The 23,474-nt window shown below is 39.9% G+C and overlaps 1 protein-coding gene across 1 annotated transcript; it reads left to right on the top strand.

Annotated features, from left to right (window-relative positions):
* Positions 1 to 97: 97 nt before the first annotated feature.
* ATG12 (autophagy related 12) lies at positions 98 to 23,436 on the top strand. The gene is made up of 4 exons (XM_020892538.2): positions 98 to 469; positions 12,801 to 12,937; positions 21,034 to 21,096; positions 21,619 to 23,436. The coding sequence occupies exons 1-4, from the start codon at positions 307 to 309 to the stop codon at positions 21,676 to 21,678; spliced, it is 423 nt and encodes a 140-aa protein (XP_020748197.2). The 5' UTR covers positions 98 to 306; the 3' UTR covers positions 21,679 to 23,436.
* The last annotated feature ends 38 nt before the right edge of the window (positions 23,437 to 23,474 follow it).

The raw sequence follows: 23,474 nt of genomic DNA, 5'->3' as shown, positions 1-23,474 counted from the left end.
GCGGAAACAGCTCCAGGGCCGGGCCGCGGAGTTTAGGGGCGCCTGCGCACTCGGCGGCTGACGGAGACGTCGCCTTCAGGAAGCTTTTCCGGAAGCTTGCTAGAGTGAAATAGTAGTTGTTCTGTCAGCGGTCTGGGGACCACAACAGATTCGGCGCAGAGGACCAACCTGCGATTCCGAGTCAGGGTTGGGTCGGGTTCTCCCCCGCCCCTACCCCGGCGCCTCTCTAGAGATGCTCTTCGGCGCAAGGCCCGCCCACTGCACGCGCTGAGCCACCGCTTCCGCTCTCCCTTCTCTCCGAGCAAGATGGCTGAGGAGCAGGAGTCTGCGCTGCGGCTGCCTCCCTCAACTGCTCCCGAAGCTGAAGGGCCTACGGAGGTCTCCCCAGAAACAGCCACTCCAGAGCCCCCTTCTTCGGCTGCAGTCTCTCCGGGAACAGAGGAACCTGTCGGTGACACCAAGAAAAAAAGTAATTTTCAGAGCACTGTCTCTGGGCAGAGGCGGGAGGTTGAGGTTGTGTTCGAAAAGGGATGGCAGCTAATAAGCAAAATTTAGGGTAGGGCCGGTTCAGACGAGGTTCTTGACCAGTCAGGAGAAAGGAAGTATACTTTTCGGCTTTCAAGACGTTTGAGTTGAGTACCTCGAAAGAAAAGCTATCCCTAGAGGCGCCTTCCCGATGTGGCGCTGGGTTTTAAAACCGTGTACTCTCACCTTCCTTTGAAATAGCCAGACTGCGAGCTCTGTGAAGGTGGGAGCATTGTGGCATCTTGGTAGCTCTGAGAACTTAATGCGAGATCTAATTCTTTGAATAGTGACTTTAGCTGATAGGGATTGTCGTTGTTCAGTCGCTCAGTCGTTTCGGATTCTGTGCGACCTCTGGACTGCAGTACTCCAGGCTTCACCATCTCCCCGAGTTTGCTCAAACTCATGTCCCTTGTGTCGGTGATGCCATCCAGCCATCTAGGTGCTAAGGATAGTCGGTAGCAGATCTAAAGTAGAATCCACAGCTTCCAACTAGGTCACCGGTTTTTTTATTCCAAATTGGTGAGAGCTCATCTTGAACCAAAAAACGGGTTTTGAACACTGCTAAGGGAAAACCGAAAACATTAGCATCGCCTTTAAAGAAAAAAAAGGCAACACCATTTTGGAATCTTTGTAAGGAATTACATTCGTTATAAATAATTTCATTGCTTGAACTGGCTGTCCTCAACCCTTTATTGCTTGAGAATTAGTTCGCCCTTGTAAAATACAGAAATTCCTTTGTAAAATGCAGAAATTCCTAAGTGGAGCTCTCTATGTAGAGTTGCCTATAAGAAAAGCAGGAAATATTTTCTGTCCTGAGTGTTAAAGTGTAGGTATAGCATTTTGTGCTTACTGATCTCTTGGCCTTTCGTCCAGCTTCATTTTCTGCTGCTGTGGAGTGTAATTGTCCGTCCCAGCATTGTCCCTCTTTCAAGTCAGACTGACTCTACGTTTGAGAGAAGTCTTTTCTGTCATTTCCAGCTGATGCACCAGTAGAGGAACAAAACCCTGTAATTATTTCTGTAGATAACCACTAAAATCGTCCTTCAGATGAATCCCTTGAGTTTTACAGATCTCCTTATTTTTTTGGAGTCGTTGTGTTGGTTTCAGCTGTACAGTGAAGTGAATCAGTTATATATATATATATATATATATATATATATATCCACTCTTGAAGATTGATTTCCCCGTTGGTGATTACAGAGTGTTGAGTAGCATGCCTTGCTCTACAGTAGGTCCCTATTAGTTACCTGTTTTATACATAGTACTGTTGTTCCCTTTTTTTCCCTTCCAATTTACTGAAAGCCGAAACAGACTTTGAAAGGGTTTGTCTTAATATCTAGCAGTCTTAGTCAACAGTTTACTACGTACTTGACCCTGGAGATCGCTGTGAGAACTGTGGCTAAAAGATAACTGCTCACAACCTAGATATGGTCTGTTTTCTTGGGTCTGCTCAATTTATGATTTTTTAACCATTCTTTAAAAACCAAATTTTCATCTTCTGGCTCCTGTGAATATTTGAGTTAGCTTCTCTGATGTCACACTTGCTTTCTACCTATTGAATTTCTACCCTGAAATTGTCATCCTTTTTTGAGGACCTTTTTTGATACAGAAAAACTTAAATATTTCATATATTCCACATTTGGTTTAATCTACAGCTTTTTGAAGCAGATCCAGGTTGTTAGTTCTTGCGGCCCTTTAGGATCATCTGAGGGAGCTTTTAAACTACCAGTGCCAAGGCCCTACTTCCAGAAGATTCTGGTTTAATTGATGTACGCATCTGTATTCTTGTAAATGTTCTCCCAGTTGAGTCTTAATGTGTAGTTATGGTTGAGAACTACAAGCAAATTACATTTTATAATTTTTTTAAAATGTATAGCTTTAATTATAAATATTTTTACTCTCTAGCTTCTTGCCCTTGCCTTCTTCGGTAATACAGCTCACTATTTTCTACTTCACATTCTTGGAATGCGCGGTTGCAGTTGACTGGTAGCCCCAGGGAATTTAGGGAACAGGGACAAGGCAGTGTGGAAGATTAGTTAACCAAAATCCCCTTGGTTATCTCTCAATTCATCTTTTTTCCTTGGATAACTGAGACTAGAATTACCAAGTGGAAGAAGGAAAATAAACTTTCAGTTCAGTTCTGTTAGCTCAGTCCTGTCCGACTCTTTGCAACCCCATGAATCTTAGCACACCAGGCCTCCCTGTTCATCACCAACTCCCGGAGTTCACTCGGACTCATGTCCATCGAGTCCATGATGCCATCCAGCCATCTTATCCTCTGTTGTCTCCTTCTCCTCCTGCCCCCAATCCCTCCCAGCATCAGGATCTTTTCTAATGAGTCAGCTCTTTGCATGAGGTGGCCAAAGTACTGGAGCTTCAGCATCAGTCCTTCCAATGACCACCCAGGACTGATCTCCTTTAGGATGGACTGGTTGGATCTCCTTGCAGTCCAAGGGACTCTCAAGAGTCTTCTCCAACACCACAATTCAAAAACATCAATTCTTCAGGGCTCAGCTTTCTTCACAGTCCAACTCTCACATCTATACATGACCACTGAAAAAACCACAGCCTTGTCCAGATGGACCTTTGTTGGCAAAGTAATGTCTCTGCTTTATAATATGCTATCTAGGTTGATCATAACTTTCCTTCCAAGGAGTAAGCGTCTTTTAATTTCATGGCTGCAGTCACCATCTGCAGTGATTTTGGAGCCCCCAAAAATAAAGTCTGACACTGTTTCCACTGTTTCCCCATCTATTTCCCATGAAGTGATGGGACCAGATGCCATGATCTTAGTTTTCTGAATATTGAGCTTTAAGCCAACTTTTTCACTCTCCTCTTTCACTTTCATCAAGAAGCTTTTTAGTTCCTCTTCACTTTCTGCCATAAGGGTGGTGTCATCTGCATATCTGAGGTTATTGATATTTCTCCTGGCAATCTTGATTCCAGCTTGTGCTTCCTCCAGCCCAGCATTTCTCATGATGTACTCTGCATATAAGTTAAATTAACAGGGTGACGACATACAGTCTTGACGTATTCCTTTTCCTATTTGGAACCAGTCTGTTGTTCCATGTCCAGTTCTAACTGTTGCTTCCTGACTTGTATATAGATTTCTCAAGAGGCAGGTCAGGTGGTCTGGTATTCCCATCTCTTTCAGAATTTTCCACAATTTATTTTGACCCACACAGTCAAAGGCTTTGGCGTAGTCAATAAAGCAGAAGTAGATGTTTTTCTGGAACTCTCTTGCTTTTTTGATGATCCAGCGGATGTTGGCAATTTGATCTCTGGTTCCTCTGCCTTTTCTAAAACCAGCTTGAACATCTGGAAGTTCATGGTTCATGTATTGCTGAAGCCTGGCTTGGAGAATTTTGAACATTACTAGCGTGTGAGATGAGTGCAATTGTGTGGTAGTTTGAGCATTCTTTGGCATTGCCTTTCTTTGGGATTGGAATGAAAACTGACCTTTTCCAGTCCTGTGGCCACTGCTGAGTTTTCTAAATTTGTTGGCATACTGAGTGCAGCACTTTCACAGCATCATCTTTCAGGATTTGAAATAGCTCAACTGGAATTCCATCACCTCCATGAGCTTTGTTCATAGTGATGCTTCCTAAGGCCCACTTGACTTCACATTGCAGGATGTCTGGCTCTAGGTGAATGATCACACCATCGTGATTATCTGGGTCATGAATATCTTTGTACAGTTCTTCTGTGTATTCTTTCCATCTCTTCTTAGTATCTTCTGCTTCTGTTAGGTCCTTACCATTTCTGTCCTTTATTGTGCCCATCTTTGCATGAAATGTTCTTTGGTATCTCTGTAATTTTCTTGAAGAGATCTCTAGTCTTTTCCATTCTGTTGTTTTCCTCTATTTCTTTGCATTGATCACTGAAGAAGGCTTTCTTATCTCTCCTGGCTATTCTTTGGAACTCTGCATTCAAATGGGAATATCTTTCCTTTTCTCCTTTGCTTTTTGCTTCTCTTCTTTTCACAGCTATTTGTAAGGCCTCCTCAGACAACCATTTTGCCTTTTTGCATTTCTTTTCCATGGGGATGGTCTTGATCCCTGTCTCCTGTACAATGTCACGAACCTCTGTCCATAGTTCATCAGGCACTCTGTCTGTCAGATCTAGTCCCTTAAATCTATTTCTCACTTCCACTGTATAGTCATAAGGGATTTGATTTAGGCCATACCTGAATGGTCTAGTGGTTTTCCCTACTTTCTTCAATTTAAGTCTGAATTTGGCAATAAGGAGTTCATGATCTGAGCCACAGTCAGCTCCCAGTCTTGTTTTTGCTGACTGTATAGAGCTTCTCCATCTTTGGCCGCAAAGAATACAATCAGTCTGATTTCGGTGTTGACCACCTGGTGATGTCCATGTGTAGAGTCCTCTTGTGTTGTTGGAAGAGGGTGTTTGCTATGACCAGTGCGTTCTCTTGGCAGAACTCTGTTAGCCTTTGCCCTGCTTCATTCCATACCCCAAGGCCAAATTTGCCTGTTACTCCAGGTGTTTCTTGACTTCCTAGTTTTGCATTCCAGTCCCCTATGACAAAAAGGACATCTTTTTTGGATGTTAGTTCTAGAAGGTCTTGTAGGTCTTCATAGAACCGTTCAACGTCAGCTTCTTCAGCATTACTGGTTGGAGCATAGACTTGGATTACTGTGATATTGAATGGGGATACCCCTCGTCCAAGGTAAGGAGCAGCATCTGTGCTTTGCTGGAGCAGCCGTAAAGAGATACCCCACATCCAAGGTAAGAGAAACCCAAGTAAGACAGTAGGTGTTGCGAGAGGGCATCAGAGGGCAGACACACTGAAACCATAATCACAGAAAACTAGCCAATCTGATCACAGGACCACAGTCTTGTCTAACTCAGTGAAACTAAGCCATGCCGTGTGGGGCCACCCAAGATGGACGGGTCATGGTGGAGAGGTCTGACAGAATTGGTCCACTGGAGAAGGGAATGGCAAACCACTTCAGTAGTTTGCCTTGAGAACCCCATGAACAGTGTGAAAAGGCAAAATGATAGGATACTGAAAGAGGAACTCCCCAGGTCGATAGATGCCCAATATGCTACTGGAGATCAGTGGAGAAATAACTCCAGAAAGAATGAAAGGATGGAGCCAAAGCAAAAACAATACCCATTTGTGGATGTGACTGGTGATAGACTCAAAGTCTGATGCTGTAAAGAGCAATATTGCATAGGAACCTGGAATGTTAGGTCCATGAATCAGGGCAAATTGGAAGTGGTCAAACAGGAGATGGCAAGAGTGAATGTCAACATTCTAGGAATCAGCAAACTAAAATGGACTGGAATGGGTGAATTTAACTCAGATGACCATTATATCTACTACTGTGGGCAGGAATCCCTTAGAAGAAATGGAGTAGCCATCATGGTCAACAAAAGAGTCTGAAATGCAGTACTTGGATGCAGTCTCAAAAATGACAGAATAATCTCTGTTCGTTTCCAAGGCAAACCATTCAATATCACAGTAATCCAAGCCTATGCCCCAACCAGTAACACTCAAGAATCTGAAGTTGAACGGTTCTATGAAGATAAACTTTAGTAGAAAGGGAAACAGTGCATTATGGGTTTCAGATAGCTTCATTCCAGGGATAAACTTGAATAAATTAATCTCAGTAACCTCATAGTGACCCAATTTTTAATACCAAGGAATGGGACAAGAAGGATGTAATAAAATACACTTGACTTTAGGGGGCAGCAGAACACTTCTGCTTTCAGTCTTTCTTTTGATTTAACTTTTAATTTTTTTAAAATTGAAGTATAATTAATTTGGGCTTCTCAGGTGGTGTTCTGAGTAAAGAACCTGCCTGCCAATGCAGGAGACTTAAGAGACTCAGGTTCGATCCCTGGGTCAGGAAAATCCCCTGGAGCAGGGCATGGCAACCCACTCCAGTATTCTTGCCTGGAGAATCCCGTGGACAGAGGAGGCTGGAGGCCTACAGTGTGTAGGGTTGCAGAGGGCCAGCTATGACTGAGTCAACCCAGCAAGCATGCGTATGGTTAATTTACAGCGTTGTGTTAGTTTCAAGTGTCCGGCAAGGTGATTCAGCTACATGTGTGTGTATTGCTCAATCATGTCCAACTCTGTAACCACCAGGCTCCTCTGTCCGTGAGATTTTCCAGGTGAGAATACTGGAGTGGGTTGCTACTTCCTACTCCAGGAGATCTTCCTGACCCACAGGTCAAACCCAAGTCTCTTGTCTCATGTGGATTCTTTACTTCTGCGCCACTTGGGAAGCCCCGATTCAGCTATACATGTATGTATAGATTCTTTGTCTTATTCTTTCCCATTGTACATTATCGCAAGATAACTGAGTGTAGTTCCCTGTGCTGTAAAGCAAGCCCTGTTCGCCTGCTTTGTATCTAGTAGTATATATTCATCCCGAGTTCCTGGTGTGTTCCTCTCCCCTCTGCTGCCGCTGCTGCTGAGGCCGCGGCAGTCGTGGCCGACTCTGTGCAACCCCACAGACGGCAGCCCACCAGGCTCCTCTGTCCCTGGGGTTCTCTAGGCAAGAACACTGGAGTGGGTAGCCGTTTCCTTTTCCACCTCTCCCCTTCGGTAACTATAAATTTGTTTTTTTCTGTTTGTGACTCTCTGTTTTGTAAGTAAGTTCATCCATGTCATTTTTTTCTTAGGTTCCACATGTAAGTTGTATCATACAATAATTATCTTTCTCTGTCTGACTTAATATGGTCTCTAGATCCATCCATGTTGCTGCAAGTGGCATTATTTTGTTCTATTTTTTCGCTGAGTGATACCCCACATCTTTTTTTCCCGTTTATCTGTTGACGAATACTTAGGTTTCTTCCATATCTTGGCTATTTTAAATAGTGCTGCTATGAACATTTGGGTGTGTTTGGGTTTTCTCCAGGTATATGCGCAGGAGTGGGATTGCAGGGTTTTATGGTAACTCTAATTTTAGTTTTTTAAGGAACCTCCATACTGGTCTCCATAATGTCTGTTAATTACATTCCCACCAACAGTATAAGAGGGCTCCTTTTTCTCCACACCCTCTCCAGCATTTATTACTTGTAGACTTCTTAATGCCCATTCTGACTGACGTGACTTCATGGTAGCTTTGATTTGCATTTCTCTAATAATTAGCAGTATTGAGCATCTTTCCAAATGCCTTTTGACCATCTGTGTCTTCTTTGGAGAAATATCTGTTTAGGGCTTCTGCCCATTTTCTAATTGGGCTGTTTGGTTTTTTTTGATACTAAGTTGTAAGAGCTCTTTGTATATTTTGGAAATTAATCCCTTGTCTATTAAATTATTTGTAGATATTTCCTCCTAATCCATAGGTTGTCTTTTTGTTGTGTTGATGGTCTCTTTCACTGTGCCAAAGCTTTAGTTAGGTCCTGTTTGGTTACATTTGCTGTTATTTCCAGTACTGAAAGAGACAGATGCAGAAAAATGTTGCATTTTATGTCAGAGTGTTCTGCCTGTATTTTCCCCTAGGAATTGTATAATATCCAGTCTTATATTTTAGGTCTTTAATATATTTTGAGTTTATTTGTGTATGTGGTGGTAGTGGATGTTCTGATTTCATTCTTTCACATGCAGCTGTCCAGTTTTCCAGCAGCACTTAGTGAAGAAACTGTCTTTTCTTCATGGTGTATTCTTGTCTCCTCTGTAGTAGGTTACTTGACCATGATTGTGGTTTCTCATTGATCTGTGTGTCTGTTTTGGTGTCAGTCCTGTATTGCTTTGGTGACTGTGGCATGTAGTACAGTCTAGAGGCAAGGACTGTGGTTCCTCCAGCTCTGTTCTGTCTCACGGTTATTAAAATGCTTGTTTTAGTTCTGTGAAAAATGCCATTGGTAATTTAGTGGGAATTGGATTGAATCTGTAGATTGTCTTGGGTAATGTAGACATTTTATCTATACTGATTCATCCAATCCAAGAACACAGTATATCATTATCATTCTTTTCTGTTGTCTTCAGTTTCTTTCATCAATGTCTTACAGTTTTTGGAATACAAGGGTTTTGCCTCCTTATTTGATTGTTTTTCATGCAATAGTAAGTGAGATTGTTTCCTTAATTTCTCTTTCTGATATTTTGTTGTTAGTGTATAGAAATGCAACAGATTTCTGTACACTAATTTTGTATCCAGCAATTTAAGGGAATTTCTTGATGAGCTTTATTAGTTTAGTATCACTGATTGATGTGTAGATGTTGAAAACTCATCACACTGCTGGGATAAAACCCACTTGATCATGGTGTATGGTCCTTTTAATGTATTGTTGGAATCAGTTTCTTAGTATTTTGATGAGGATGTTTGCATCTATGTCCGTCACTGATACTGGCCTGTAATTTTCTTTTTTTGTGATACCTTTTTCTGGTTTTCCAACAGGGTGACCTCATTGAATGAGTTAGTAAGTGTTCTTTCCTCTGTGACTTTTGGGAATAGTTTCAGAAGAATAAGCATTAAATCTTGGAAATAATTGGTAGAATTCACCTGTGAAGCCGTCTGGTCCTGGAGTTTAGTTTATTGGCAGTTTTCGAATTTCTGATTCAGTTTTAGTGCTGAATAAACAGGTAATTGATCTCTTCATATTTTCTAGTTCTTCCTAGTTCAGTCTTGGAAGATTGTACCTTTCTTAAAATTTGTCCATTTCTTCTCAGTTGTCCATTTTATTGGCATATAGTTGCTTGTAGTAGTCTCTTATGATCCTTTGTATTTCTGTGGTGTCAGTTGTAACTTCTTTTTCATTTCTGATTTTATTGATTTGAGCCCTCTCCCTTTTTTTTCTTGATGAGTCTGACTAAAGGTTTATCAAGTTTGTTTATCTTTTCAAAGAATCCGCTTTCAGTTTCCGTGATCTTTGTCTTTATTTCACTGACTTCTGCTCTGATCTTTATTTTTTCTTTCCTCCTACTAACTTTGAATTTTGTTTGTTGTTCTTTCTCCAGTTGCTTTAGATGTAAGGTGGTTTGAGATTTTTCTTCTTCCCAAAGGAAATCTGTCTCACTGTCAACTTTCCTTTTAGAACTGCTTTTGCTGTGTCTCATCGCTTTTGGATCACTGTTGGTTTTCATTTGTCTTTAGGTATTCTTTGTTTCCTCTTTGGTTTCCCCAGTGATGCATTGATTAGCTTCCATGCGTTTGTGTTTTTTGCGGTTTTTTCCAGTAGTTGATTTCTAACCTTGTATTGTTGTGGTCAGAAAAGATTCTTGATATGAGTTCAGTTTTCTTCAATTTACCAAAGCTGGCTTTGTGGCACAGCATGTGATCTGTCCTAGAGAATGTTCCACGTGCATTTGAGAAGAATGTGTGTTCTGCTGCTTTTGGATGGAACACTCTACATAAATATCAGTTGAGTCAATCTAGTCTAATGTGTCATTTAAGACTTAACGTTTCCTTATTGATTTTTCTGTCTGAATAATCTGTCCATGGATGTAAGTGGAGTGTTAAAAGTCTCCAACTATTGTGTTACTGTCATTTACTCCTGTTATGTGTGTTAACATTTGCCTTATATGTTGAGGTGTTTCTCTGTTGGGTGCATATATATTTACAGTTGTTATATCTTCTTGGATTGATCCTTTGATTATTATGTAGTGTCTTTCTTTGTCTCTTGTAACAGTCTTTATTTAAAGTGTATGTTGTCTGATACAACTGTTGCAGCTGTGGCTTTCATTTGATTTCCATTGGTGTGGAATACCTTTCTCCATTCCCCACACTTTCTGTCTATATGTATGTTTAGATCTGAAGGGTTTCCCTGGTAGGCAGCAACTATACACGTTTTGTTTTTGTATCCATTTAGCCAGTCTTTTTTGGTTGGAGCATTTAGTCTGTTTTCTCTTTATTATTGATATCTGTGTTCCTACTGCCATTTTGTTCATTATTTTGGGTTCATCTTTGTAGGTCTTTTTGTTCGCCTTCTTTCATTCTCTTGTGAATTGATGAGTATCTTTGGTGTTAAGTTTGGATTCCTTTTTCTTTTTTGTATGAATGTCTGTTAATAGATTTCTGTTTTGCAGTTACCATGAGGTGTTTATGGAGGAGCCAATATGTACGTGTACTTGTTTTAAGTTGCTGATCTCTTAATTTTAAATGCACTTTAGATACTTTGCAGCTATACTTTCCTCCTTTCATAGTTACTGTTTTGATACTATATTTTACATCTGATTTGTTTCATGTATCCTTTAAACTGCCTATTATGAATACAGATGATTTTACTGTTCTTGTCTTTAAACTTCCCTGCTAGCTTGGTCTACAAATGACTTCCTGCCTTTACTGCATGTTTGCCTTCACCAGTGAGCTTTTCTGTGTCATAGTTTTCTTATTTCTAGTTGTGGACTTTTCTTTTCCACCTATAGAAGTTTCTTTAGCATTTGTTGTAACGCTGGTGGTACTGAGTTCTTCCAGCTTTTTAAAAAAATCTTTAAAGCTTTTGATTTCCTCATCAAAGCTGAATGAGAGCCTTGCTGGTAGTGTGTTCTTGGTTTTAAGTTTTTCTCTGTCAACAGTGTGAGTATATCATGTCGCTCCCTTCTGACCTGAAGAGTTTTTGTTAAAAAATCAGCCAGTAGCCTTATGGAAGTTCCCGTGTATGTTTTATACGTACGAGTATTTTCTGTTTATCTTCAGTTTTCGTCATTTTGATTACAATATGTTGTATATTTCTCTGTGAGGTAATCCTATATGGAGCTTTCTTCACTTCCTAGACTTTGGTGACTGTTTGCTTCCCTAGGTTAGGGAAATTTTCAGCTATTATCTGTTTAGATATTTTCTCAGGCGCGTTCTCTCTCTCTTCCCCTTCTAGGGTATAATGTGAATATTACACCTTTAATGTTGTCCCAGAAGTCTCTTAAATGATCCTCATTGCTTTTCATTCTTTTTTCTGTTTGGCAGCAGTGATTTCCACTATTTTGTCAGAACTAATCCATTCTTCTGCCTCATTGTTAAAAAAACTTCTAATATCTTTGTCTGGAGACAAATTCATAGTCTTTCTATTTGCATCTTTGTTTTTGAATTACTGAAACATTTTATTTCTCTGAAACTTTTTTGGCCCTAGTTGATGTATTTCTTTTTAATAATTTTTAGTGTTTTCCTTCATTAAAAAGTTTATTGTAGAAAACTTGATAATTACAAAAAGCACAGGTAAAATCAAGTAATAATCACCTATAATACTCCTACTGGGAAATACTATTTTGGAGCATATTCTACACTTACATGAATATGTGCCTGTGATGGTTTTAATGAAATTGAAATCATATGCAGTTTTATATGTAATTATGCTGTTTTATATGTAATACTTTTTGATAAGTTTTTATACTATTAAATATGCTTTTATAATACTTATCTTTAATGGCAGCTTAATTATCTTGTGGTTTAATGAGTGAGTTATACGATACTGTTCTAAATAAACACTCTATACATAATCATTTAATCTTTATAACAGTCTTACCAGGTTTCTGCTGTTATCCTCATTTTACAAGTAGAGAAACTGTAGTGTGGTGAGGTTGAAGGGCTTACCTAGATACATGTATACATACCTAGCAAGTGGCAGAGCCAAGATTTTGAACTCAGGGAGCTCAGAGTGTGTTCTTTTATCTTTACTATAGTATATGAATTCTATCATAGAGTATAATATCTTTTATTTAACCAATCCCCTCTAAATATCTTTGTTGGAAATTTAGATTTACCTTTTTTAAATTAAAACTAAATGTTCAACGAAAGTGAAATTCTTCTAAATGAATCTTTTCATATCTTGTGTTTTTAATCTCAGGCATGCCTCCGGGATCATAAATACATAAACTGTATATTGGTTGAAGATTTAAGCTTTCTAAAGCCTTTTACATCACATTCTTTTTAGGTGTGTCAGTGTACTTGTCAGTACAGTTGACCATTGAACAACATGAGTTTGAACTAAGCGGTTCTACTTATATCTTCACATGTGGCTCAGTGGTGAAGAATCTGCCTGCTGATGCAGGAGATGCAGGTTTGATCCCTGGGTCAGAAAGATCTCTGGTTAAGGAAATGGCAACCCGCTATAGTATTCTGGCCTGGAAAATCCCATGGAGTCTAGTGGGTCCATGGAGTTGCAAAGAGTCAGATGACTTGGCAACTGAGCAACAAGTCTACTTATACATGGATTGTTTTCGGTAAATACCTACCAGAATAATAGATAATCCATTGTAGGTTGAATCTGTGGATGCATAAGTTATAGGTGGATTTTCAACTGTATGGACATGATGCTCTGAGTTGCTGTTTTGACCAGGGTCAACTGTATTCTTTTTTTCTTCTTTACAGTTGACATTCTGCTAAAGGCGGTGGGAGACACTCCTATAATGAAAACAAAGAAATGGGCTGTAGAGCGAACCCGAACCATCCAAGGACTCATTGACTTCATCAAAAAGTTCCTGAAACATGTGGCTTCAGAACAGTTGGTATGAAACCAATGGTGGTCATTTCCCTACAGAAATTCACAGAGCATTCATCTCTCAGTATCTGGGGGGGCTGGGGGGGATTGACTCCAGGACCATCTTCTGTAGAGGCTCAGGTTCCTTATATAAAATGGCATATTTGCATATAATCTGCATATTCTCCCATATACTTTGAATCACTTTTAGATCCCTTATGATAGCTTATACTATGTAAATAGTTGCCAGTACCCAACAAATTAAAGTTTTGCTTTTTGGAACTTTCTGGAATTTTTCTCTCCAAATGTTTAACTGGGTGAATCTGAGGGAGCATTCAGAGCCCATGGATTCAGAGGGGGAACTATAGTTCCTAGGCGACAATGAATAACTTTTATATAGAAATACATATGGAGCCACATATGTTACTTCAGTAATGTCCTTTTATTTCTTTTGTTAGTGGAATTTCTGTGCTTTATTGAAGGATTCTCTGGTGAACCCTGAAATGAAATGAGTTTTGTTAGCCTACTGTATTGGTTTTCCTCAAAAAGTCACTATGCCCATGCAGAAAGATCTATCCTAGAATATTGGTACAGAAAGTTTTGGAGTTTTCTTTGTTATGGTATCAATATTGCATCCTTCGCATTCTTCTCAAGGTAAGCAGTATACCTTTGCCATGTGCTATGGAAGAACTAAGAGATGTACCATTCTTTCTTCATGAGTTTGAACTGCAGAAATCCGCTTATACATGGCCCTTAAACAATAGGACTTTGAACTGCAGAAATCCACGGATTTTTTTCAAATACATAGTGTACCACTACACAACCAACTGTTCGTTGAATCTGCCTTGTATACGTAGGTTTTTGACTGCTCAGAGGGTAGGCATCCCAACCCCCTTGTTTCTGAGGGTCAGTTGTGCTCATTTCATACTGTGGTACATGTTAAGCGTTTCATGCCAGATTGTTAGCATTAACATTTTAAATGCCACTGGTTTTGAATTTGGTATTTGACCACAGAAACTTAAATGTCTACATGGATTTGACTTTTTGTCACATGTATTAATATATAAAATGCCTTTATCTTCAGATCACAGTCTTGGTCCGTGTTAACACATAATGTATAAGTGGATAGGTAATTGAAGAGTCATTAAGTATTTTTTTGAATACAAGTATGTATACGGATTGGGGACGGACATAGTTGCCTGTGAACACCGGAGTGAGAACTGGCAAAATGAATGAAGTGATTATTAAGTGAGGTTTGTTGGAATTTATCTCTTTTTGTCAAAGAAGAAGAAGAAACTACTCTGATCTAAGATTTTGGTGGTAATTGGTTTTCACGGAAGTGTCAAGTCATGAGTACAAAAGTTAAGTGCAAGATAGATTAATCACTACAAGTTACTTGAGATAAGGATAGCATAAAGCCAGGGATTCCTCCAGAGGAAGTTGCAAGGGGAAAGTGTTGGAGATTTTTGAGTTTTACAGGTGAACATCTCCATTTGTGATCACTTGGAGTAAGAAAATCATGTTTTCTAAAGGGTGCCATAAAGAATTTAATTAAATTTCAGAGATGGGCAAGAAGATTATAGTGTCATCCACTCGCATATGGTAGCTAAAACCTGAGGAACAGAGGACCTTGCCTGGAGGCCAAGTCTAAATGGAATAGTTAGAGGGACAAGGACATACACTTAAGAGATTACTAAGGGTAGAGCATGAAGAGTTGGAGAGATAGGTAACTAGAGGAGAACCAAGTAATTAAAGCATTACTTTTAGAAATTTGTAGATAGAAGAAAAAATGAAATAGTGCTTTGTTCTATGTTAATGTTAGAATTTTGACAGTTTATATTGCCTATATTCAGTAATCTGAAAGGACTTGGTTGATGTCAACATGTATTTGGTTGAACCATGTAAACTTTTCATCCATGAATTGTTTTGACCAAAAAAAGCCCCAGCAATTTCGTATGGTCCGATTTTAAACTTCTGTAGTGAAAATGACTCTCTTCCCTTTTAGGAAATGAAAGCATAAAAGCTGCCTTTTACCCCTTTTCTAGGTTAAGCTGGAACTCGCGTCTTCTCAGGGGGCTGCTCTTGTTCAATGCTGCTGTCTCTTGTCTGCGACCCCATGGACTGCAGGGTGCCAGGCTTCCCTGTCCCTCACTGTCCGCTGGAGCTTGCTCAAATGCATGTCCACTGAGTCAGTGACACTATCCAACCATCTCATCCTCTGTCGCCCCCTTCTCCTGCCCTCAGTCTTTCCCAGCATCAGGGTCTTTTCCAGTAAGTCAGCTGTTCATATCAGGTGGCCAAAATACTGGAGCTTCAGCTTCAGCCTCAATCGTCCCAGTGAATATTCAGGACTGATTTCCTTTAGGACTGACTGGTTTGATCTGCTTGCCATCCAGGGACTCTCAAGAGTCTTCTTCAGCACCACAGTTTGAAAGCATCAAATCCTTTGGCTCTCAGCCTTCTTTATGGTCCAACTCTCACATCCATACATGACTGCTGGAAAAACTATAGCTTTGACTATATGGACCTTTGTTGGCAAAGTGATGTCTCTGCTTTTTTAATATGCTGTCTAGGTTTGTCATAGCTTTTTTTCAAAGGAGCAAATGTCTTTTAATTTCATGGCTGCAGTCACCATCTGGACCCTACATCATTTTTGCAAAATAAATGTCAGAAGAAAAAGTAATGCTGGGGATTCTGGGAAGATAGCATTAGTGTCGGAAGGCATGGATTCCCACTAAAACAGTCAACTAGAAAGTAAAACCAAATCCCCATAATTAGTATACTTAAGACTTAGATGACAGTACCCTCGTGAACCCTAAGATTCAAGCTGGTAGAAATTCCCAACCACAGGATCTGTGTCATACTAGCAGATGTGCTGCCAAGATGTGCAAGCAACCTATCAATAGTAAGTGGACAAAAGATGTGTATACACACACACAATACAGTGAAATACTTGTTCAGTCTCCAAGTTGTGTCCGACTCTTCACAACGCCATGGACTGCAGCACGCCAGGCTTCCCTGTCCCTCACCATCTCCCAGAGTTTGCCCAAGTTCATGTCCATTGCATCAGTGATGCCATCCAACCATCTCATCTTCTGTCATCCTCTTCTCCTCCTGCCTTCACTCTTTACCAGCATCAGGGCCTGATGAGTCAGTTGTTCACATCAGGTGGCCAAAGTTTTGGAGCTTCAGCATCAGTCCTTGTCAAAGATGGAAAAGGTGTATACAGTCAGCAAAAAGAAAACCTGAAGTGACTATAGCTCAGATCATCAGCTTCTCCTAGCAAAATTCAGGCTTAACCTAACGAAAGCAGGGAAAACCAGCAGGCCAGCCAGGTATGACTTAAATCTCCTGTAAATGTACAGTGGAAGTAATGAATAGATTCAAGGGATTAGATCTGGTAAACAGTGTGCCTGAAGAACTATGGACAGAGGTCCATAATATTGTATAGGAGGCAGCAAACAAAACCATCCCAAAGAAAAAGAAAGAAAGTAAAATTGTTGTCTGCTGCTGCTGCTGCTAAGTCGCTTCAGTTGTGTCCAACTCTGTGCGACCCCATAGACGGCAGCCCACCAGGCTCCCCATCCCTGGGATTCTCCAGGCAAGAACACTGGAGTGGGTTGCCATTTCCTTCTCCAGTGCATGAAAGTGAAAAGTGAAAGTGAAGTCGCTCAGTCGTATCCAACTCTTTGCGACCCCATAGAGTTCAGCCTACCAAGCTCCTCCCTCTGTGGGGTTTTCCAGAGAAGAGTACTGGAGTGGGTTGCCATTGCTTTCTCCAAATTGTTGTCTAAGGAAGCTTTATAAGTAACTGAATGGAATGCTACTGAGCCATTAAAACAAAAGAAAATTTGCCATTTGCAGCAACATGGATGGACTTGGAAGGACATTATGCTAATGAAATAAGTCAGAGAAAGACAAATACTGTATGATATCACCTATTCATGGAATCCAAAAAATACAAAAAAACTAGTGAATATAACAAAAAAGAAGCAGGCTTAACAGATACAGAGAGCAAACTAATGGTTTCCAGTGGTGAGAGTAGGGTGCAATATAGGGCTGGAGAAGTGGGATGTACAGACTGTTGGATGCAAGATAGGATGAAGGGTGTATTGTACAACACGGGGAACATAGCCTCTATTTTGTCATAATTGTAAACAGATAGTAACCCTTAAGAATTGTATTAAAATTTTTTTTTAACTTAAAAAAAGAACTTCAGCCTGGAGTGTTTGGTCACTCAGGCTCTGGGATGTGTCTTGAGGAGAGGTGGAATGAAATGTTGAAAGAATTTGAGGGACTTCCCGGGTGGTCCAGCAGTTAAGAATCTGCCTTGCATTGCAGGGAACACGGGTTAGACTCCTGGTTGGGGACCTGGGTCCTACATGCCATGGAGCAGCTAAGCCTGTGTGATGCAACTGCTGAGTTTGCGTACCACAACTAGAGAGTTCTGTGCACCACAGTGAGGAAAAGAAGGAGACGACAGTCAATACTGAGTATGAACACAGGAGAGTAAACATAGATAACAGGAGTCCCTGAAGAAGAAAACCAAAGCAAAGGAACAAGACAAATACTTGAAACTGTAATTCAAGAGAAATTGCTTATAAACAGATTTGAAACTACATACTGAAAAAACTTACCAAGATCCTGAGAATACTAACCCAGTGCAGCCATCACCAAGACACATTCCAGTAAGATTACTGGATGTGAAATGAAAAATCCTTTGGACATCTAAGGAGAAAAGGTCATGGCTTAGGATATTAGGTTACCTCCAAATTTAGCTAGCAGAGATACAAAGAAAGTGTGAGATAATGGATTTTTTATACTGTTAATACAAAACTGTCTTAAAAGGCAGCAGCTATTAGCAGTGTGCAAGAACTCAAGAGTATGCTTTCCCATGAACTCTAGTTGGGAGGTTATAACAACCAAAATGACTAAAGAGACATATGAATACTGGTGATTTAAAAGCAAATCATTATAGTCTTTAAAATTTTGTCCTCCCACGTTCTAGCATTTAGTTAAAGATTGCATTTTGAAATTTTTATCTCCATGGATATCCCGTATAAACTAGCTTAATTGCTTTTTTATATTAAAGTCAACTTTCAGTTGCTAACTCGTGCTACAGAGTGACATAGGTTTCTTACAGTTCTCTACTGTATCTGCTGTATTGTCCGTTCGACACTCAAAACATCTTTTGTTGCTTTTGCCTACAGAGTCCTAATTATTACTCTCTTCACCTAGTTAAGTCCAAATTTAGTCCTCAACTTTTTTCTTCCAGAAAGTCTTCCCTAACCAAGCAGCTCGGCTAAACTAATGCCACATCTTTGTGCTACACCCCTTCTCAGTGCATCTTTCCCAAGTATATTCTTATCTGAGTATGTTTGCTTATTGAAGGTGGGAATCACAATCCTCATTTTTGTTCCACACCTTGTGCATTTCCCAGCACATAATAGACACTCAGGGTTTGTCTGCTGAAATAAACTAAATTGTCATCCAGAGTCCTTTCCCTAATTTAAAGTGTACCAAAAAGTAATAAAATCTGGGTTCACTCATAGTTGAACTGCCAGGAACTAAACACAAATTATTATGTCTCTTATCATAGGAAATTCACGTTAAAATGCACACTAATTTCTGAAATTATGTTAGAGCCTTATTCAGTCTTAATAATGAATTTTTATTTATGCATGAGTTAACTATTTTAAATAGTTAAATAAGTATAACTTATAAGCCTATTGAATACATATACCAAGCACTTATATTTGATGTGTACAATCTCATTTTGTTGTTCCCAGCAGCTTCAAGAAGTATAGGTCCTGTTGTTTTCCGTATTTACAAGCAGGCACACAGTTTGAAAAAAGTTACTTGGATTTAGAGCCAGAATTCAAACCCGGATCTCAGTAGACCCTCCTCTTCCTTGTGCTTTGTCTCAGTCGAGTCTGACTCTTTGCGAACCCAGGACTGTAGCCCGCCGGGTTCCTGTGTCCATGGGGAGTCTCCAGGCCAGAATACTGGAGTGGGCTGCCGTGCCCTCCTCCAGGGGGTCTTCCCAACCCAGAGACCACACCCACTGCGCGTGGATTCTTCACCAGCCGAGCCACCCAGGGAAGCCCGAGCATACTGGCGTGGGCAGCCTCTCCCTCCTCCCGGGGAGTGCCTGGCCCAGGAGTCAAGCCGGGGTCTCATTGCACCAGGTTCTTTACCAGCCCAGCTACCCGGGAAGCCCGAGCATACTGGCGTGGGCAGCCTCTCCCTCCTCCCGGGGAGTGCCTGGCCCAGGAGTCAAGCCGGGGTCTCATTGCACCAGGTTCTTTACCAGCCGAGCCACCCAGGGAAGCCCGAGCATACTGGTGTGGGCAGCCTCTCCTTCTCCCGGGGAGTGCCTGGCCCAGGAGTCAAGCCGGGGTCTCATTGCACCAGGTTCTTTACCAGCCCAGCTACCCGGGAAGCCCAAGCATACTGGCGTGGGCAGCCTCTTCCCTCCTCCCGGGGAGTGCCTGGCCCAGGAGTCAAGCCGGGGTCTCATTGCACCAGGTTCTTTACCAGCCGAGCCACCCAGGGAAGCCCGAGCATACTGGTGTGGGCAGCCTCTCCTTCTCCCGGGGAGTGCCTGGCCCAGGAGTCAAGCCGGGGTCTCATTGCACCAGGTTCTTTACCAGCCCAGCTACCCGGGAAGCCCAAGCATACTGGCGTGGGCAGCCTCTTCCCTCCTCCCGGGGAGTGCCTGGCCCAGGAGTCAAGCCGGGGTCTCATTGCACCAGGTTCTTTACCAGCCGAGCCACCCAGGGAAGCCCGAGCATACTGGTGTGGGCAGCCTCTCCTTCTCCCGGGGAGTGCCTGGCCCAGGAGTCAAGCCAGGGTCTCATTGCACCAGGTTCTTTACCAGCCCAGCTACCCAGGAAGCCCTCTCCCCCTTACTTAGGAAGTACTGTTACCACTCTGTATTGTCTGAGGGAGTGATATGTGATATTTATTCTTGTTCTAGCTGGTATCCCAAGTAGTATCTAGTAACCAACTATGTGTGTGTGAATATATGTATATTTAAGGACTAAAAGATTAATACCTCAGTTAGAACCACTGGGATTCAAGCTATCATTAAATGATAGGATTGAAAAGAGTTAGATGACTCATTTGTATAGAATTTGTAAAATAAATTCTGTTTCCCAATAAAACAAACTGAAACCACAAATTTTCTCTATAGCTATATACTATGAGCATATTTCTTTCATATTTCTTCATAGAATATGCTCATATGTGAAACCCAGGAAATTTTACTCTTAGAATTTAATATAGACAAAGGAAAATTGACTGTGTTAACCTTCAGTGTTTTGTTTTCTAAAAAGGAAACTATGAAAGGTCACCTAGACACTATGATCTTTTGCTTCAGCATCTTAAGGAATTTTTTTAAGTACTAAAATGTTATAGTGAAACAGACTAGACTGAAACATTTAACAATGAATCCTTTAAGGAACACCAAGATTGTAAGGATGTTAGGTTTCAATTTTGTTACATTTTTTTCTGTGTCATTTGGCGCAAGTGACTTTAACTGATGGAATGGTTAAGAATCCTCCTACCAATGCCTGAGATACAAAATATGCAGGTTCACTCCCTGGATGGGGAAGATCCATTGGAGTAGAAAATGGCAACTCACTCCAGTATTCTTGCCTGAAAAATTCCGTGGGCAGGGGAACTTGACAGGCTACAGTCCATGGGGTCCCAAAGAATCAGACACAGTTGGTACTCAGCACACAATTAGATGTTTTGATTTGGGGCTGTGTATGTAAAACTTTGTTAAGAGAAACTGTCTTTAATTATGAATAAATTAGAATATTGGTACTTTTTACAAATGTAATTTCTTGAATAAGTCTTTAAAAGTTATTGGTGAAAACAAAAGTTTCTTACTTAGAAAAAGCTGGAAACAAAAATTCTGTTACTCTTCCAGAGGGAAAACATATTGTTCCGAAAGATCTTATTAATTACTAATTTATGAGAATTAGAAAGAAGGAGTTTAGGGACACTTTGTTCACTTCTGAAGACAAAGAATTTGAGGTAGCTGACTGGGAACCAGAAAAATGCAGATTAATCTGAATACCTTTAAAAATGAATCACCATAAATGTTCTTTCTTGCAGTTTATTTATGTGAATCAGTCCTTTGCCCCCTCCCCAGACCAGGAAGTTGGGACCCTCTATGAGGTAAAACATTCCTGTTTTATTTTCTTCATAGAATGTGCTCATCTGTGTATAGTGTTATCATTAATTCACATCATTTAAGAGATGATAAGCCATTCATAATTGTCTATCAAAAAAGATTACTTTGTTGTGTCTCTTAACACCTTGAATATAGTGTATCTCAATAAATGACACAGTGACTGAAGAATTAAGGAATGAATAATACAAATAGAAGATGACTGAAATATGACCAAAAAGTGAGATCTTTTTTACCTACAGGGAGTGTCCTCTACGTTGTGTATATAGTCAGTAATCCAGATCTCCCTCCAAGAAATTGAAAAGACTGTATAAGAATGACTTTATTTAGCATCTTTAACATTTATGATTACTAGTATTTGTCCAATAGCAGCTTGCATCTGTTGAAGAAAATAGCCATTATAGATACATGTGCAAGGATATTTATGATACACATAACAATTCTTTCTTAGTTTCATCTAAAAATAACAAAAATTGAGTTTGATTTATTGCCTTTTTTCCTTTCTGTAGTGTTTTGGCAGTGATGGTAAACTGGTCCTGCATTACTGCAAATCTCAAGCATGGGGGTGAGCTACAGAGGAAGAGATCTTGCTGACTTAAAGGGGATCTTCACAAAGGAGACCGCTCTGCAGAGTTCTGATTGCAAGAGACTTGTGGCTGTGATCTGTTCAGCATGTATCTACTATGACCCATGTTTATTCTTTAAAATATCCACAGAATGGATGGACTTTAAAAATGTGATTTGTATTAATACACAAATCATCATAAAAGATTGACACTAATATATACCCATTACTACCATTATTTCTTCAGAGGTATCTTCAAGGTATTGAAAAGGAGACTAATAAAAAAAAATAATTTAATTGAAAAAGAAAGAAAAGGAGACTAAGATGATATAAAGCTGCTTTTGTACTACTTCTCAAAATAACTGAAATTGTGCACTCTACTGATTCCCGCCCCCAAAGTCAGTTTACTAAAAGATTCTTTGGGTGGGGGGCATATTCAGGGGAGTTCAATTTGTTTGTGGCAGTGATAGGCCTTTTCTCATTTACATTTCTGTCAACAGTGTTATCTTGTGAAACAGATTTGCATTGACCTGCTGGCTTTATTACCTTAGATAGTCAGTAGAGGGCAACCCAGCTGCCAGAAAGGGTTAAGCAGTTCTGTCCTCCATCTTCACCGGAAGATAACAGCTATTTCCTGCTAGTTTCTAGCAAACATCTAGCAAGACAGCACACGTGTTGGCACACTGGATTACTGCTTTAGAGAGGATCTGTGGTTTTGGTTTGTTTTATTGGGAAACAAGTGATTTTACAAATTCCAGACAAATGAGTCTTTGAACTCTTTCAATCCTATCATTTAACAATTCTTGAGTCCCAGTGGTTATAACTGTGGTATTAATCTCTCTTTTATTTCTATAGTGTCAAAAACACTCGGTGAGTAAGCTTGGCAGCATCTTTCAGTTTTTTATAATGTATTTTCCAACTTGAAAATGCTCAAAGAATGGTTGGAAAATAGCTAGATTTTATGCCATGAGTAAAAGTACTGGTTTTTTTTTTTACCGATGCTATTAAACTGATAATTGCTTTAATAAGATTTAACTTTTTTCTTCATTCTGTATATTTGTGATGCAGCTTTTTTTATAAAACATTCTAATAAATTGAATGGAATGTTCAAACAAGATCTAAGGTGTGTGCAAGAAATCTAAGTGTTTATTTTCAAAGGTAATGAGAATTGTATGATTTTGTCAAAGAATTTTTGAGCTACACTTATGTCCTTTGAGTCCCAGAATGTACTTTATGGTTAATGAGCTGCCATACATTATCATTAGGGAATGCCAAGGAACAATTCAGTTTAAGGTGATGAAACCATGTTCAGTTCTCATTTTCTACTTGAGAACAAATTTCTAAGCCCCCTTATAATGATGTCCCTGTTTAATAAACTAATGCAACCAGTATTCAGCCCTGAAATAATATAGGTTGAATTGTGAAATTTATTTTGTAAGGTGAGGTAAGAAATCAGTGTATATGTTGAAAGTTGGAAAGTATATTATTTTCAGATCAAATAAGTTGAATATGGTGAAGATCTGTTGTCTGGTTTTATACTCTTACAGCTTACTGAAGGATGTAAATATATTTATCTGTATGCATTTATATTTAACAGATAAGTGAGAATGTGTTTAACCTGTGTGTATATTATGTTTGCTGTTAAGGTTTCAGAATGATAGACTGTCAACAGTCAAAACTACTTGAGTTTGAATTGTGTCATCAACTTATTCTTTTTTGATCTGAATAATCAATTAATTTATTAAATCTGAGGTTAGCTAAATATGTACTTTGTTTTCTTCCCTCACAACCTTTAAAAAT

This window comes from Odocoileus virginianus, unplaced genomic scaffold (genome assembly GCF_023699985.2).
Source record: "Odocoileus virginianus isolate 20LAN1187 ecotype Illinois unplaced genomic scaffold, Ovbor_1.2 Unplaced_Scaffold_3, whole genome shotgun sequence".
Lineage (NCBI taxonomy): Eukaryota > Metazoa > Chordata > Mammalia > Artiodactyla > Cervidae > Odocoileus > Odocoileus virginianus.
The sequence above is the reverse complement of the archived record's forward strand: the minus strand, read 5'-3'. Positions and strand labels throughout refer to the sequence as shown.

Coding starts and splice junctions, on each gene's coding strand:
- ATG12 (XM_020892538.2), top strand. CDS start 307: ATGGCTGAGGAGCAGGAGTCTGCGCTGCGGCTGCCTCCCTCAACTGCT. Junction 12,938..21,033: donor ATGTGGCTTCAGAACAGTTG/GTATGAAACCAA, acceptor TCTTTCTTGCAG/TTTATTTATGTGAATCAGTC. Junction 21,097..21,618: donor AAGTTGGGACCCTCTATGAG/GTAAAACATTCC, acceptor TCCTTTCTGTAG/TGTTTTGGCAGTGATGGTAA.